Source organism: Alexandromys fortis, unplaced genomic scaffold (assembly GCF_014885135.2).
Source record: "Alexandromys fortis isolate MF-2015 unplaced genomic scaffold, M_Fortis_MF-2015_v1.1 scaffold_196, whole genome shotgun sequence".
Classification (NCBI taxonomy): domain Eukaryota; kingdom Metazoa; phylum Chordata; class Mammalia; order Rodentia; family Cricetidae; genus Alexandromys; species Alexandromys fortis.
Genome location: NW_026068078.1, coordinates 2,691,261 through 2,707,100, shown reverse-complemented (window position 1 = coordinate 2,707,100; position 15,840 = coordinate 2,691,261). Strand labels below are relative to the sequence as shown.

Below are 15,840 nucleotides of genomic sequence, written 5' to 3'. Positions count from 1 at the left end.
TTGGTGTGATCACGCCTGTCTCTCTTTCTTTCTCTCTCTCTCTTTCTCTCTCTCTCTCTCTCCCTCCCTCCCTCTCTCCGTCTCTCCCTCTCTCCTTTAATAAATGTTTTATGGCTAAAAAAAAGAAAGAAAAATAAATATTTATAAAAAGCTTAAGAAATGATATCAGTCAGGTAGTAGTGGCAATACACAACTTTAATTCCAGCACTCAGGAGGTAGAGGCATGCAGATCTCTCTGAGTTCAAGGGCAGCCTGGTCTACAGAGCAAGTTCTAGGACAGCCAAGGCTGTTACAGAGAAAGCCTGTCTCAAAAACCCAAAAAGAAGGGGAGGGGGAAGAGAGGGAAGGAAGGAGGGAGGGAGGGAGGGAGGGAGGGAGGGAGGGAGGGAGGGCAGGCCATCAACTCAAGAAATCTAAGTAGGGTTATAGTTATAGTTCAGCCTGACTGTGTAGTGCCTTCAAGAGCACTAGGGTAGCCCTGCCCCAGCCCACCCCTGTACTGTGTTGGAACATTACTCCCTAGATGGCACTATTATTTGGAAAGGTTGTAGAGCTTTAAGGAAGGAACCCCGCTGATGTAGGTGCGTCTTCTGTCTATGTGTTACTTTCATTGGTTAATAAAGAAACTGCCTTGGTCTTTTGATAGGGCAGAATTTAGATAGGCGAAGTAGACCTCACAGAATGCTGGGAGAAAGAAGGCAGCGAGACAGATGCCATGGAGCCAGCCGCCAGGTCAGACATGCTGAATCTTTCCCAGTAAGCCACCACTTCGTGGTGGTTCACAGATTATTAGAAATGGGTTAATCAAGATGTGAGAGTTAGCCAATAAGAGGCTAGAACTAATGGGCCAGGCAGTGTTTAAATGAATACAATTTGTGTTGTTATTTCGGGTGTAAAACTGGCCGTGTGGAAGCCGGGCGGGACAAAAAGCAGGCCCACTCCCCTTTCACTACACCCCACTAGAAGATGTGGGTTATTGTAGCTAGCCTTGAGATCTAATGTCTGTCCCTGCTTCCTGACTACAGACAATGTGACCAGCAGCCTCATGCTTGGCTTACCAGCTTTCCTCAGTACAATGAGCCATAAATCCCTCCTTAAACTATAAGTCAAAACAGTTATTCTTCCTGAGTTTTTTCTCCTCAGGAAGTTGGCCAGAGCAATGAAAACAGTAACCAAGAGTTGGAGAGTTCTCAATGTTTTAACCCACCCCCTCAAAAAAAGTAGTGGGTATAAAAAACTTAAGTTTTCCTATTGGCTGTAAAGATTATTTTATATAGAATCAGCTCCCATTACAGTCCACCCTATCATTCACAGCAAAGCAAAAACTGTATTAAAAGCCAGTTCTATATAGTTCAGGACCTCGTGGATCATTACAAATGTGGACAGAGATGCCTCAGCAGTCACAAGCTTCAAGGGACACAAGTTCTGTTCCTGGCACCCTCATAAGATGCTTACAACTGCCTGTAACTCTAGCTCCAGGGGATCCAATGCCCTCTTCTGTACTCTGTAGGCACTACACACACATCCACAAACCCACATCCACACAATTTTTTTTAAATCTTTATAAAAAAAAAAAAAAAAGAGCCTTAACCCTGGGTACATATCTGGTGACAGTCACATGCTCAACTAGATATTGGCTGTTCCCTAGGCTGAGTCTTTTTGTTTGTTTGTTTGTTTGGTTGGTTGGTTTTTTTGTTTTTCGAGACAGGGTTTCTCTGTGGCTTTGGAGCCTGTCTATTGCTAAACAGTCATCCTTAACATAATCTGACGCCCCTTATCTCTCCCTTTGCATAACACTGTGTCTTTTTATTAGTCTTTATAACTTAAGTTATGCAGCTAGTTACATAACATTTGTCTCAAACGGTAAGGAACCATCTTAGTTACTGTTGAATGCCTAACATCTAGCCGAGTACTTTACTTACAGCATGAACGGGTGCCCCCTAAGATGATATACTCCCAACACTTATGCCAAAAGGCAGACACACACCACCATTTCCTCTGGCTACATATCTAGTTGTCTTTAGAAAGCCTGCAATGCCAACAATCCCACATCACCAACATGTATTTTTTAAAGATATATTTATGCGTGTATGTGTCTGTGTGTGCGCACCTGCATGCATACATTGCATTCATATGAAGTTCCGTACACAAAGGCCAGAAGAGGACATGAGACCCTCAGGAGCTGGCATTTTAAGGCAGCTGTAAGCCACCCCATATGAGCTCTGGAAACTGAACTCTCGTCCTCTGTGGGAGCAGCAAATGCTCTTCATACTGTCCCATCTATCCAACTTCCCCCAAAATGTGCCTTTCTGTATTTGGCTTAAATCTTATATCCAACATTATTATTTATCATTTCTGTCATATTTTCATTTTGGTTGGTCAATTCCTTCTGATTATCCATTTTTACAAAATGTCACATGACATTTTGGATGAGAAACACCTACTGCTGCCTACATGTGAGCCAAGTGTCAAATGACAGCATCACAGATGAACAACAGAAGCGGAGACTCATGGCGGATGGGAATGCACATCTAGTATGTACTAGTAACCTACGGACCGAATAAAGTTAGCATTCTGTCATTGCTGTTTTGAAAGAACTGGTTGCAAGAACTTGCCCAAGACATAAGTTGGGCATAGTGGTGTGTATGCCTGTAATCCCAGCATAAAGAAGCTAAGCTTGGATTGCCACAAATACTCATGGAAAACCCATTTTGGACTGTATAACGAGAATTTGTTTCAAAAATAATAATTTACCCAAATGCTTTTTGTTTTGTTTTGTTTTGTTTTCTGAGTCAGGGTTTCTCCGTAGCTTTGGAGCCTGTCCTGGAACTAGTTCTTGTAGACCAGGCTGACCTCGAACTCACATACCCAAATGTTCTTAAACAATATTTACTTTAAAATATTTTTAAGCTTTTTTTTTTCAATATATGAGGTTTGGACCCGAGCAATTCTTTAGCAGTGAAGAGCACTGGCTGCTCTTGCAAAGGACCCTACTTCAGTTCCCAGCACCCATACGATGGCTCACAACCATCCTTAACTCAAATTGCAGAAGATCTGATGACTGCTTCTGACCCCCAAGAACACCAGGCACCCACATGGTACACATACATACATGCAGACAACACTCTCACACATGATTAAATAAATCTAAATGATAAATAAAGTAATAACCGTCTTGAAAATATTTACCAAGCCCTAAGCTAGGCATTGTACACGATCCTATTCACCTTCTTCCTAACTCTGACAGCAGTACCATCCGTCAGTCCTCTCTATTACAAGTTAGAAGATGAGTTATCCAAGGCTATGGAGCAAAGACTGACACAAAAGCAATCTCCTTCCACCTAGCTACAGTCACTGACATTTTAGCTCTGACATCCACAAACAACAACGCATCGTTTAGTTCCTTCTCAGGCAATCACCTGGCTCAGGGCAAGACAATGAACAGCACAGAACCTTGTTAAATAACAGCAGTTAAGAAACTATAAATTTTAAGTTCAGCCATAATAAATGACAGTAATTAATATACACCTTTGTATCTATCAATATAAAAAAATAATATAAGAGTAGAATTCCACTTTCCACAGCAGGCCCATTCCTTCAACTTTCAGTCAACGCACTGAGAGCACAGACACCACAAGGAACTTCAGAGAACACAAAAATAAGTAAACCTCAGCCCCATCTCAAAAAAACAAAACTCTTACAAGTGAAGAATAGTAGGGTACACTGATATAGATATGAATAATTTGCATTGGTATGGATCTTGGTTTATTGATACAAATTTAAGGTCAATCTTGTTATATGTATATTTCTGCTCTTGATTGAGGTGGTCTGATTGTGTAGTTCATTTAAAAAATGTAATGTATAATTAAGAAATATAGGTTGTTAATGGATAATCATCTATAATATGTTGAAATAAGAGCGGCGGGGCTGCATCCCCAACACCCCGGCCGCTTGGCTAGCTCATGTCCGAAATAACAACACACAAACTGTATTCATTTAACTGCTTGACCCATTTCTATCTAGCCTCTTCTAGGCTAACTCTCGCACCTGGACTAGCCCATTTCTAGTAATGTGTGTAAGCACCCCAAGGTGCGCTTACCGGGAAGATTCTAGCTTAAGTCCATCGTGGGTTGGAGGAGCTTCATTGTGTGCATCTGCCCGGGAGAGCGGAGCATGGCAAGCATGGCGTCTCTGCTCCAGAGCAGAGCTGACGGGTCTCTCCGGGAGCAGAGCAGAGTCTGACCTCACTTCCTCTTCCGCCCAGAATTCTATTCTGTTTACTCCTCCCATCTATGTTCCAAGCCATGAGGCCAAGCAGCTGGTTTATTATAACTTAACCAATGAAATCAACAGATTGATATATGACACTCCCACATCAATAATAGTCAAGCTTGTAGTCATGTTAGTTAGATTTTATATATGTATAGAAATATATTTCAGTTATATATTCTTCCAATCTTTCAGAGACCTTCAGAATATGGCATTTAAAATCTTTAAGAACTTAAGATTTTTCATGATAGTGAGACATATCTGATCCAGGCAGCACCAAGCAACTTCAAGAAAAGATGGGCATTGAAGAGGCTCCTTAGCCATTTGGGCAAGAAACTGCTCTTGCCTGAACTGCTGAACTGGACATGCAGTAACCGAAGAAAAATGACTGCTGAACTTGCCTAAAGGTGAGATGATCCTTCAGGGTTCCTGCTTAATGAAAGAGTCTGTGAGACATTCTGCAGGATACAGAAGAAAGTTACTGAACTGTGTCTATCTCCTGCTTTGTGAAAAAGTCTGCTGGATACTATGGGCCGGTAGGCCAAAGTTGGATCCCTCAACGGTACAGAAAAACTTTGGGTGACTATCCAGGCAATAAGATGTCTGTCAATTTTGGAAGTTGCTTACAATGCATTTCCTGTTTACTTAGGTAATATTATATCCTTCTGGAGTCTTTTATGGAGTTGAAGAATAGATACAGTTTTCCTTTGTTATGATAAGATAAAATAGATATAAATATTTTAACTGTAATTCTTGCTTGATAACCGTTTTGTTATATATAATTTTACTATGTTAAAGCTTTCCTTTTTGTTTAAACAGAAAAGGGGAAATGGTGTAGGAGGTCCTTCTGTCTAAATGTTGCTTTCATTGGTTAATGAATAAAGAAACTGCCTTGGCCTAGTTAATAGGGCAGAACCTAGGTAGGCAGGGAAAACTGAACTGAATGCTGGGAGAAGGGAGGCGGAGTCAGAGAGAGCCGCCAGAGTCAGACATGCTGAATCTTTCCCAGTAAGCTACTGCCACGTGGCGATATACAGATTAATAGAAATGGGTTAAATCAAGATGTGAGAGTTAGCCAATAAAAGGTTAGAGCAAATGAGCCAAACAGTAATTTAATTATACAGTTTCTGTGTGGTTATTTCGGGGCTAAGCTAGCCAGGTGGTCAAACAAACAAGCAGCCTCTCCCTACAACAGTACATACAATTATTATTAATTTAGTAAGAAAGGATACCCATCAAGACACTCAAAATATTACAACCTTTGGAAAGATCAACTTTAAAGCTAACAAGTCTTATTCCATTAAAGGAAGAAATTCCCTTAAAATAAAACAACTCAGATAAAAATATTTTTGTTTTTAAACAAAATATAGCATTTTTAACAATAAAATGAGATATTATTTATATAGTTTACTTTTCTGGTCAGTGCCTTATCTACTCATTTCATCTACCAGAACTATTTGGTAGGAACTACTAGTGCCCCCATTTCCAAAAGACAAGGAAGCCAGAAGTAACAGCAGAGGAGCCTCTCTCTGCCTATTCAGACACTACTCATCCATCCAAACGTGCTGACCACTTGCTGCACAGTTCAAGGAAATGAGCATTCAGCCAGGAAAATGATAGCTCACCTTCTAATCAAAGATGCTGTTTTACAAAGAAGGTAACTGCAGGTCATTAAAATGTTGTAAAAGTTATGGTATTATAACAGGAGTCTCTGTAGTTTGGTTTAGTTTGGTTACAAAGACAAGGGGCTGGTATTAGGAAAAGGAAGAGTGAGAGGAGGAGGGAAACAAACCACTGTGAAAAGAACATGCCCAATAGCAAGGAAATGTCCTAGTCTCACACTTATGTAAAACACTGTGTTTAGGAAAAGTTACAGTGACTTGATCGAGGTCTTTACCAGGGCTGAAAGAACAGCTGCAATTTCGCAGGACAAGTTGACATTCAGAGTCAGTAACGAGTATAAACAGCCATGACTACAGCAAGACAATCTGCTTAGCCTGAGAAAAGCTACCCTAATTGTGGAGTCAGAACACCAAAAGTAGTGACAATCTAATCACTGAAATAAGCATGATCCAACTGTGGGGAAAAGTGACTTTTATACATAAGATCCGGTCTGGTTTGGTTTGAGCGGTGTCTTATGAAGTGAAGAATTACAGTGGAGAAATGAATGAACCACTACAACTAACTGGTGACAAATTTTACAAAGTGGCCAAGGCAGCTAATAACAGCATAAGCCACTCTGAGTGTCTGATGAGAGTAGAGCAGCAATACTAGTAACACACCTACAGACTCCAGCACAGGCTACACCCTTCCTACCATAAGCAAGTTAAGGTGTTCCAACAAATGCCACCTACGCTTGATGAACAGTTTTCCAAAACCTTTTAAGCATTTAGATATATAGATATTTACATCATTTCCCTCTTCCTTTTCTTCCCTCCAAACCTTCCCATAAATCCTCTTGTTCTTTCTTAAATCCATGGCCTCTATTTCTTTATAATTACATGTAAGACTCTTATCTCAAAAAAGAGAGATGGAGGAGAGGGAGGGAGAAAGAAAAAGAGAGCAAGAGAAAGAGAGAGAGATAAAGAAAGAAGGAACGAAAGTAGTAGCTGAGCTGGGAGAGAAGCCTCAATGGTTAAGAGCACTGGCTGCTCTTCCAGAAGACCCAGGCTCAATTTCCAGCCCATATGATGGCCCTTAACTCACTATATAAACCAGGTTGGCCTAGTAGAAATCTACCAGCCTCTGCCTCCCGAGTGCTGGAATTAAAGGTGTGTGCTACTACACCTCCCAACTTTAAACACTGTGTAGACTACATTAATCTACTCAGATGGGTCACAATTTTCAGAGAAAATTTTTGTTTTTAAGTCCAGGTTCCACCCAGAACTCAGTAAGTTAGAATTGTAAAATATTAAAGCCACGAGAGTCCCTGTACCGGGTTGGTAGCCTAATGCTATTTTTAGATCAAGAACCACTTCACGTGCATCGTTTTGCAAAATGACAGCAGCAACAAGGTCAAGGATCATATACTTTCTAAAAACAAGACCCATACAACAGTGACGATCTCTTGCAATGGCTTATCTATAATTGTGAAGGCTTTTAAACATAAGTTTTAATTTTACATTTATCTTTGCAAGTACCTTATATTTGAAAATAGTTGGTCTTGCTCTTTTCACATAACTATCTTCCCCCAGACAGGGTTTCTGGAAGTCAAGAGATCCGACTGCCTCTGCCTCCCAAAGTGCTGGGATTAGAGGCGCGCCACCACCGCCTGGCCACATAACTATTCTTATTCAACTGTATTTAGATATCAGTATTAAATTGAACTGGAATCCTTTAAAAGACAAAGCGCCTTACATTGTAGGGCTACACGGCCTTACCTTAATTTCAGTGCAAAAAATACAGAAGGAAAACTATCCATATTCTATGCAGGCTCACACTGGAACTCGGAAGTTAAGTAATTTCACTTACTCAAGATCTCGCAGGAATTCGCATACTAAGACCTCTGGACTATTGATTAATTCACCTCTCCCAGGAACCTGTCAGTTTATCATCAAAATATTGGTATGCCCCTCATCAGCAAATTGCAACTAAGAGCCTAATAACTACCTCTTACTGCCTTGCCATCATTCTCGAAACGCAAAGAATACAAACACTGTTCAGTAAACACACACTTCTGTCAGGGCCCATTCAGTACTGGGTTTGCTCAGCTGCACAAAACTTCGAATACATCAGAGCCTTAAAGCATAACCCTTGAGGGAACTGTCCCTTCACTCCATGGGAACTTCAGTAACACAAGTGACTCCTCTCTTTAGCTCACCGGTTCTCTCCATTAATAATCTGAGATGCCAACGGAAAAGAATGAATTACACAGACCCCTCTCTACTCCCACATCCGAAGTTGCTGAAATGTCAAAGCACGGTAGTAAAACACGAGAGGCATGAGGCTGGAACTGGCTCCCCTCTTCAGGAGCCTGCGGCCACCCCAAGGCCCCGGAGGCTCGTTTCCGTCTCCGTCCGGGATGGCACAGGCACCGGAGAGAAGCCCCCGGAGCGTGGCCCGCGGCGTCCAGACCCGACCCCGGCTCCGGCGGAGGTCGCGGGCCACCACATCCCGCGCGTTCCCATCTGCCCACAACCTGGCCGCCCTCCCCGGCGCCGAAGCGCGGCCCGAACCCGCCGCGGGTCAGCTTCCGCTCCCGCGAGCGCCGGCGGCCGGCTCCCGAGGCCCGGGCCGCTGCGAGGCCCGTGGGGGAGGCGGCAGGGCCCGGAGACGGAGGGGCGCGGGGTGGGCGGCTACCTGCGAGCAGAAGTACGAGCCCTGGATGCCCAGCTTGATGCAGGTGGGACACTGGAGCTTGGCCTCGCTGCTGCAGCCGTCCGTCTCGCAGACCCGCGTCTCCACCGCCGCCATGCTGCCTGCCTGCCGGAGGAGGAGGAGGAGGAGGAGGAGGAGGAGGAGGAGGGAAGAACGGCCGAGGGAGGGGACAGAGCCAGCCCGGGAGGAGCTCGGCCCGTAAACCGAGGCGCCGGACGGGGAGGAGTCGGGTCCGCCCCTACGCTGCGCGCTCCGCCCCCGCCGCGCACGCGCAGCCAGCGCCCCGCCCTCTCTCCAGGCGCGCGCTCCCCTGCTGCCCCGCCCCTCGCCGCGCACGCGTAGTGGCGCACCGCCCGGCAGCTCGCCCTGTTTCTCCAAGCTCGCCTAACCTAGCTTCGCCGGCGGCGCCACGTGGGGTCCGAGGAGCCCCTGTAGCCACTTCCGTTGTCTGGGCGCCTTCTGGCGGCGGGCGTGACGTCGGGACGCGGACCGCGAAATTCCTGAGCCCTCGGTGTTCCCCATTCTCGCAGGTGGTTGGAAAGGGCGTGGATCCCTCTGCTTGGTTCACCTGGCGCTTCCTAGGAATTTAATTCCCTTTTCTGACTTGCGCTTCTCTCTGGCAGTGCTTGCCCAAGACTGATCCTCAAATAAATAAATAAATAATGCCCATTCTCAAAAAAAAAAAAAAAATCAATGAAACAGAGATAGGACTGAAATCAGTTCTTCCTCGAGCATTGCTCCTTCACACCCCGCCACTGAAATAAATAGTGCTAGTAACTGTCAGATTGTTTGATATCAAAGATTTTTTTATGAATCTGATTTTATAGTTTGAGAGAATTCTGCTAATCAAGCAACGTGAAAGCTAAAAATCTTTTAGAGTTTATCAGATACAAACCTGTCGCCTACATCGTTCAACTACACATAATCAGTACGTTCCAGAGCTGCTCTTTTCTAACTTGTGTTTGCCACTAGAAGAAAACAAAAAAGCAAAAACCTGGTATTTATTTGATCATCAACTAAATGCTGTGAGTGTTGATATTCTTTATCTTTTCCACCTTAACAGAGCAAAAAGGCTCATTTTCTTTAATAAGTTTTGCTGTACAACCACTCTAACTTCTAATAAAAATGCATACATTTAACCAAAAATATCAGTGACTGCATCTATCTATGTTTGTACATGACATATGACTACAAACCCCAGCTTCCGAAACTATGGCCCGCGACTTCTAAAGTGGGGGCCGCGAAGTATGTGGCAATAGTGAAAGGTTTTTGAAAGCCTAACAACCAAAAGTCATTCAAAATTAAACACGAAATGCATCGCAAGTTTTTCCGGCAGCACTTAACATGTGCATCAGGACTTCTCTGCCGAGCTGATTCTGAGCCCACTGCATGCCCGCTCTGCATTGCCCGTGGGTGCCGACACACGGGCACCCAGCAAACGCTGCCTGAACCCCGCTGCTGCAGACTTCTGGAATGTTGTGAATTGCAGTGTTTATTTGTTTGTTTTACCATACTTGGTGTTTTGCTCTTAAGCATAATGGTTTCGTTACAGAAAACAATGACTTCTAGTATTTTCCTATCATCATTCATCATGTATCAATCAGTCTATCTTTGGATTAACTTTAAGAAGCTGTGACTGGGGCTGGAGAGAAGGCTCAGTGCTTAAGAACACCGCCTGCTCATCTAAAGGTCCTAAATTCAATTGCTGGCCTGTAGGCATGCATGTAGGCAGAACACAATAAATAAATCTTAAAAAAAAAAAAAAAAGAAGACGAAGCTATGACTGTAGTGGCTAGAACTCTGCATAGTGAATTGAATGTTTGTTTCTATAGATTGCTGTTAGAGATGTTGACTTAAATTTCATTTTTAAAAATTATTCAGTAGATTTTGGCTTGGATTAGAAAGAATTTCCAATAATTTTTAAAATGGAACAAAACATACCTCTGCTGTTCTGTACTATGTTTTTATACAAAGCAGCATTCTCAGCATTGACAATTATAAATCAGGATATTATCAATTATCAACAACATTAAATATACTCTATGACCAATAGTGTCAAATATTCAACCAAGATTTTTCTTTTATTTTTTTTTTAGTTTTTCTAGACAGGGTTTCTCTGTGTAGTCCTCATCCCAGCTGGACTTGTTCAAGGAACTCCCTCTGTAAACCATGCTGGCCTTGAACTCAGAGATCCACCTGCCGGCCTCCCTAGTGCTGGGGAGGGGGGGGGGAAGGGGACAAGCCCATAGATCTCATTAGTAATGCAAATTTACTTTAGTTATCAATAAAAAGCATTATGTTAAAATTATTCTAGAGACCAGAGAGACAGCTCGGTAGTTAAGAGAGCATACTGATCTTGCAGAGGACCTGAATGCAGTTCTTAGCACCCAGGTCAAGTAGCTCACAATCACCTATAACCCTGGAAATCTCACTTTCTCTTCTGACCTTTTTTGGCTCTTTGCTCTTTTGGGGAGCCCACCACGCAGTTCCCAAGTAAATCACACATGGGGGCTTATTAATGGCCTTGGCTTATTTCTAGCCAGCTTTTCTTAAATCATCTTGTCTACCTTTTTTGTTATTTTAAAGATTTGTTTGTTTATTTGTTTATTTATTATGTATAGAGGGTTCTGTCTGCATGTGTGCCTACAGACCAGAAGAGGGCACCAGATCTCATGATAGGTGGTTGTGAGCCACCATGTGGTTGCTGGGAATTGAATTTAGGACCTCTGGAAGAATAGTCAGTGCTCTTAACCTCTGAGCCATCTCTCCAACCCTCCTGTCTACCTTTTGCCTCTGGGCTTTTACCTTTCTCTATTTCTGTATACTTTTTACTTCTTACTCTGTATCTTGCTGTGTAACAGAGTGACTGTCCCCTCGAGTCCTCCTCTCCTTTTCTTCTTCCTTCATCTGTCCTCCCAGATATCTCCTCTTCTTTTATTCTCTCTGCCTGCTAGCCCGCCTTTCCTTTCTCTAGTCTTGCTATTGGCTGTTCAGCTCTTTATTAAACCAATCAGATGTTTTAGACAGGCAAAGTAACACAGCTTCACAGAGTTAAACAAATGCAACATAAAGGGATGCAACACATTTATTTTCATCATTAAGCAAATATTCCATAGCATAAACAAATGTAATACATCTTAAAATAATATTCTACACCACCATGGTCATCTGTACACATGGCAGAAACTCACACAGACACATTACACATAAATAAAAATAAAATTTATACAAAAGAATTGTTTTCTTTTTTACAGGTGTGTGTGTGTGTGTGTGTGTGTGTGTGTGTGTGTGTTGGCCCATGCATACTGTAGCAGGCATTTGGAGGTCAGAGGACAAGTTGCACAGTCCTCTCTTTCCACCATGTGAGTCCCAAGGATAGAACACATGGTGGATGACTTGGCATCAAGTGTCTTTACCAGCTGAGCCAACCCACTGGTCTCAAAGAATTAAAATAAATTTCCATGTGATGTGTGATCGGTGGATGTCTGATTTATATACCACTGTATGTACCTCTGGACTTAGGATTGTGTCAATATTTCTCAGGCAGAAACGCTCACAACTGGGAAAGATTTAGAATGTCCTGGCATGTATAAAGTGCTTGCCCCTCAAACATAACAGCTTGAGTTTAATTCTCAGAACATATGTAAGGGTAGAGGAAAGAAATAACTGCCCAAATGCAGGCAAATTTTTCTTTCCCGCCCACCAGTTCCCAAATAACCAACATGGAGACTCAATACTAATTATAAATGCTTGGTCTATAGCTCAGACTTATTAATAACTAGTTCTTAGAACTTGACACATTTATATTAATCTACATTCTGCCATGTGGCATTACCTCTCTTTCATCTTGCACCTCCTGTTTCCTCTCATGTCTCACTTGACTCTTCTGACTCTAGCCCTCTTCATCCCAGCATTCTCTCTGCCCCTATAATCCTGCCTAGATCTCAGCCAATTTGCTTTTTATTAAAAGTGGGAGCAATACATTTTCACGATGTACAGAAAGATTATTCCACAGCACACAAAGTTGTCCTCTAATCCCCACCATGAGTCCCATAGCACAAATGGACACATAGATAATAATAAAAAACTTTAAAATATACTTTTAATATATATAATATATAATGCAATATAGCTACTTGCTTTCTTTAATATATTGCAAACTTATTTATTGTTACTAATATACTTGTCTCATACTTTAGTGACTACATGCATTTTATTATATGAATGATTTGCTAAACCAAATCCACTAATAATAGAAATACGGACAAATTCTAATTGCTATTTACTGTAAAAGGATCAAAAAGCATCATTTTAGCTAGAACTTTGTGTGTTCCTCTTTCACTTGCTAAATCAAAGGGCTTTCTATAGTTCGCCATATCTTTATACAGCTCATTATATAACTCCCTAAATAACATTAAAGGAAAGACATTAATTTACAGTGCAGAAACACGTTGTCAAGGTGAAAATCACCAGTAAAGAGCAAATCAATTTTGTACATCTTCTTAAACTATGAAGAAGTTGGGGTATCTTTTCTGGTTATCCTACCAAAAATGCATAGCTGATCCTAATCAGAAGGAAATATCAGACAAACACAAACTGGAGAGTCTATATGGTATAACTGACCTGTACTCTTCAAAATGCTCATATTTCAAAAGGCAGAAAGCTATTGAAGATTCACCTGCAATATGAAGTTCAAAACATGTTTGTGCTTTGAGCTCTGGCTCTGTGTCACAATTCTTTATGTTGGGACTTCGCCCTCTTGCAATAGCTAATGCCTGATTGCTGAACAAACACACGGCTGTTCCATCCTTGCCGTTTCTTACCATGCCATGTCCCCCCAACCCGAAGCGCCTTTTCCCACTACCTTATCATTATTTTAAATGGCAAGTCGGTGTTTACTTTTGTAAAGAGTGTGCATTTCATTCAAGCAGCAAGCACAAAGCAGGAAATGTGATAGATTTTTATTCTTACTCTGAGCACTGTGTCTTTTCCCCACTGGACGGAATCCAATCATACATGCTTAGGGAGTTGCCTAGTTTTCAGGGGGAAGGAAATGAAGAAAGCGAGAACCAGGTCAGCCACTCCAGGCCACCACGTTTCAGGAATGTAGCCAGGCCTTTGTGGAAAGGCCACCATTTTTCAGGGTGGTGAAGGTTACAAAACAGCCTTCCAAAAATAAGTTCGTGCCATCATCCTTCTTTTGATAGAAAATATTTAGATTACTTCCACCGCCCTCAGTGGGATCTTAGTCTCGTTAATAAAAAGTCTTTAAAAACAGGCTCAAAGGAAAAGAGAATAGCTTTATTAGAGTTGAGAGGAAAACCAGGCAGGAAAGCTGTAAATGCTGCCAGAAGTGGAAGAGAGACAATCACACCATTTTCATCTGAGGAGACTTGCTCAGTAGTACTGGGGTTCAGGATGAGGGCTAAAGAAATGTAACATAAAAAGTTACATTCTTCTGAGTTAGGACTCAGAAAAGCTGCACCATAGTGAGATCTGCAGGCAGCTGCCCTATTTGATCTTTTTATGAAATGACTGATAAATAGCGTTTTTTGTTTGTTTGTTTGTTTGTTTAAATAGGGTTTTTTTTTTCACTCCAGCCCAATCTGCCCTTGAATTGTGACAGTCCTACCTCAGCCTCTCAAATGGTAGTATTCAGACATGAGCCACCACACCTGATTCTATTTCTGATTCTAAGATCCAGCCCCAACACCAGTTAACTCATTAAAATGTTGCTGACCTCCTAGGTTCTAGTTAACATCTAATAGCGCTACTTCTAAGCCTAATATAAAGTACTATTGTCACAATTAACAACAATTTTTAGATAACATTTATTAAAAGGTGATGGGGCCAGGGAGATGGCTGCACAGCTTAAAACACTTAAAACTCTTGCGGAAGACCAAGTTCATGTCCCAACACCCACGTGACGTGACTCACAATTGCCTGTAACTCCAGTTCTTGGAGGTCCTGATACGGGAGAAATCAGGGTCCCCTGGGGGTTCGCAGTCTCATTGATTAAAAAAAAGGAATTTTCAGTGAACTCAAATGGAAGCTCAAGGGCAATTGTACCAGAGTTTAAAAGAGAAAAACCCTGGGGCAATCAAGAGATAAACTTCAGCGACTACGTCCCATAGGTGACACAGCTGCCCACAAGAGAGAGGAGAAGAGAAGGGAAAAGGCCCTGCCATTTAAGCTGGCAAGTCAGACATGTGACGAGCAAGCAGATACATGGGGGGGGGGGGCACTCTACAGAAAGAACAAGGAAGCCCAACATCTTGGAAAACCCAAAGTCTTAGGGAAGGTATGTTTCCTCTGGAGATAGGAGAAAAGGAGAAGTTACACTTTACTGGAAAATTCTTTTTCCGAAAAGGGGACAGAGTTATAAAGCGAATAGCTCAACCCTGTAAGCTGGGAAGGAAAAGTAGCAAATCCGATCTTTCCATCCCTGATTTCCTCGTTGAACTCTTCTACTGTGTTCAAATACGCTATCCTGGCACTTTGCATGGAAGTCCCTTTCAGCTGATTCCACCCATCCCACACAGCCTTGTGTTGAGTACTACATCTGTATTTATGTCTTCCATGGTGGCTTGAGGTGTCTGTGAAGTAGACTCTCTTCACCCATTGGCTTAGCCTGGAGGGACTTCACCTCCTCTGACACTGTTTGTGAGACTCCCTGAAGTCCAAGCACAATGGTACAAGAAGGGAACAGGCAACAACCCTAGACTAAACTTTTAAAGACTTTTAAAGTAATTCATGGCTTATATCGTGAGATTAGTTTTTAAAATTTATTTTATGTGTGGGTGTTTTGTGCCCACAGAGGTCAGAAGAGGGCATCAGATTCCATGGAACTGGAGTTACAGGTAGGTGGAACAACTAACTTAGATTTTCTATTACGATGACCATGGAAACTTTTTAAAAAAGATTTATTTATTTTATGTATGCCCAGTCCATGAGGATCCCAAAAGATCACCAGGGAGACCAACTCATAGAAATGCAAAAAGCAAGGTTGATTGTGTGCACAATACAAGCCAGCAGGGACCTCATCAAAGCAACTGGCAAGGTACCCCGCCTTTCTAGAGGTTATTATTTAAAGGCAAAAACCAGAAAAATTACATTGGCAGGTGTTAAGTTGGGAGTGTAGCCCCAGTCCCTGGCCTGGGAGTTGCTTTGCTCTGGACTCCAAATTCCAGCATGCCAGGTCCTGATACCCCTCCTGGGGGACAGGGTATTTAAGTGGGCTCCCAGAGGAAAAAC

The 15,840-nt window shown here is 42.4% G+C and overlaps 2 protein-coding genes across 6 annotated transcripts in view; both read right to left on the bottom strand.

Moving 5' to 3' along the window:
- The window catches only part of Metap1 (methionyl aminopeptidase 1), a 28,611-nt gene extending 19,876 nt beyond the window's left edge, over positions 1-8,735 (bottom strand). The window contains exon 1 of the mRNA XM_050121761.1: positions 8,569-8,735. Within this exon, the coding sequence (XP_049977718.1) occupies positions 8,569-8,682 (114 nt within the window). The 5' untranslated portion in view covers positions 8,683-8,735. The remainder of the gene's footprint in view (positions 1-8,568) is intronic.
- Positions 1-15,840, bottom strand: part of Rap1gds1 (Rap1 GTPase-GDP dissociation stimulator 1) — a 575,856-nt gene that overhangs the window by 14,505 nt on the left and 545,511 nt on the right. The window lies entirely within an intron of this gene.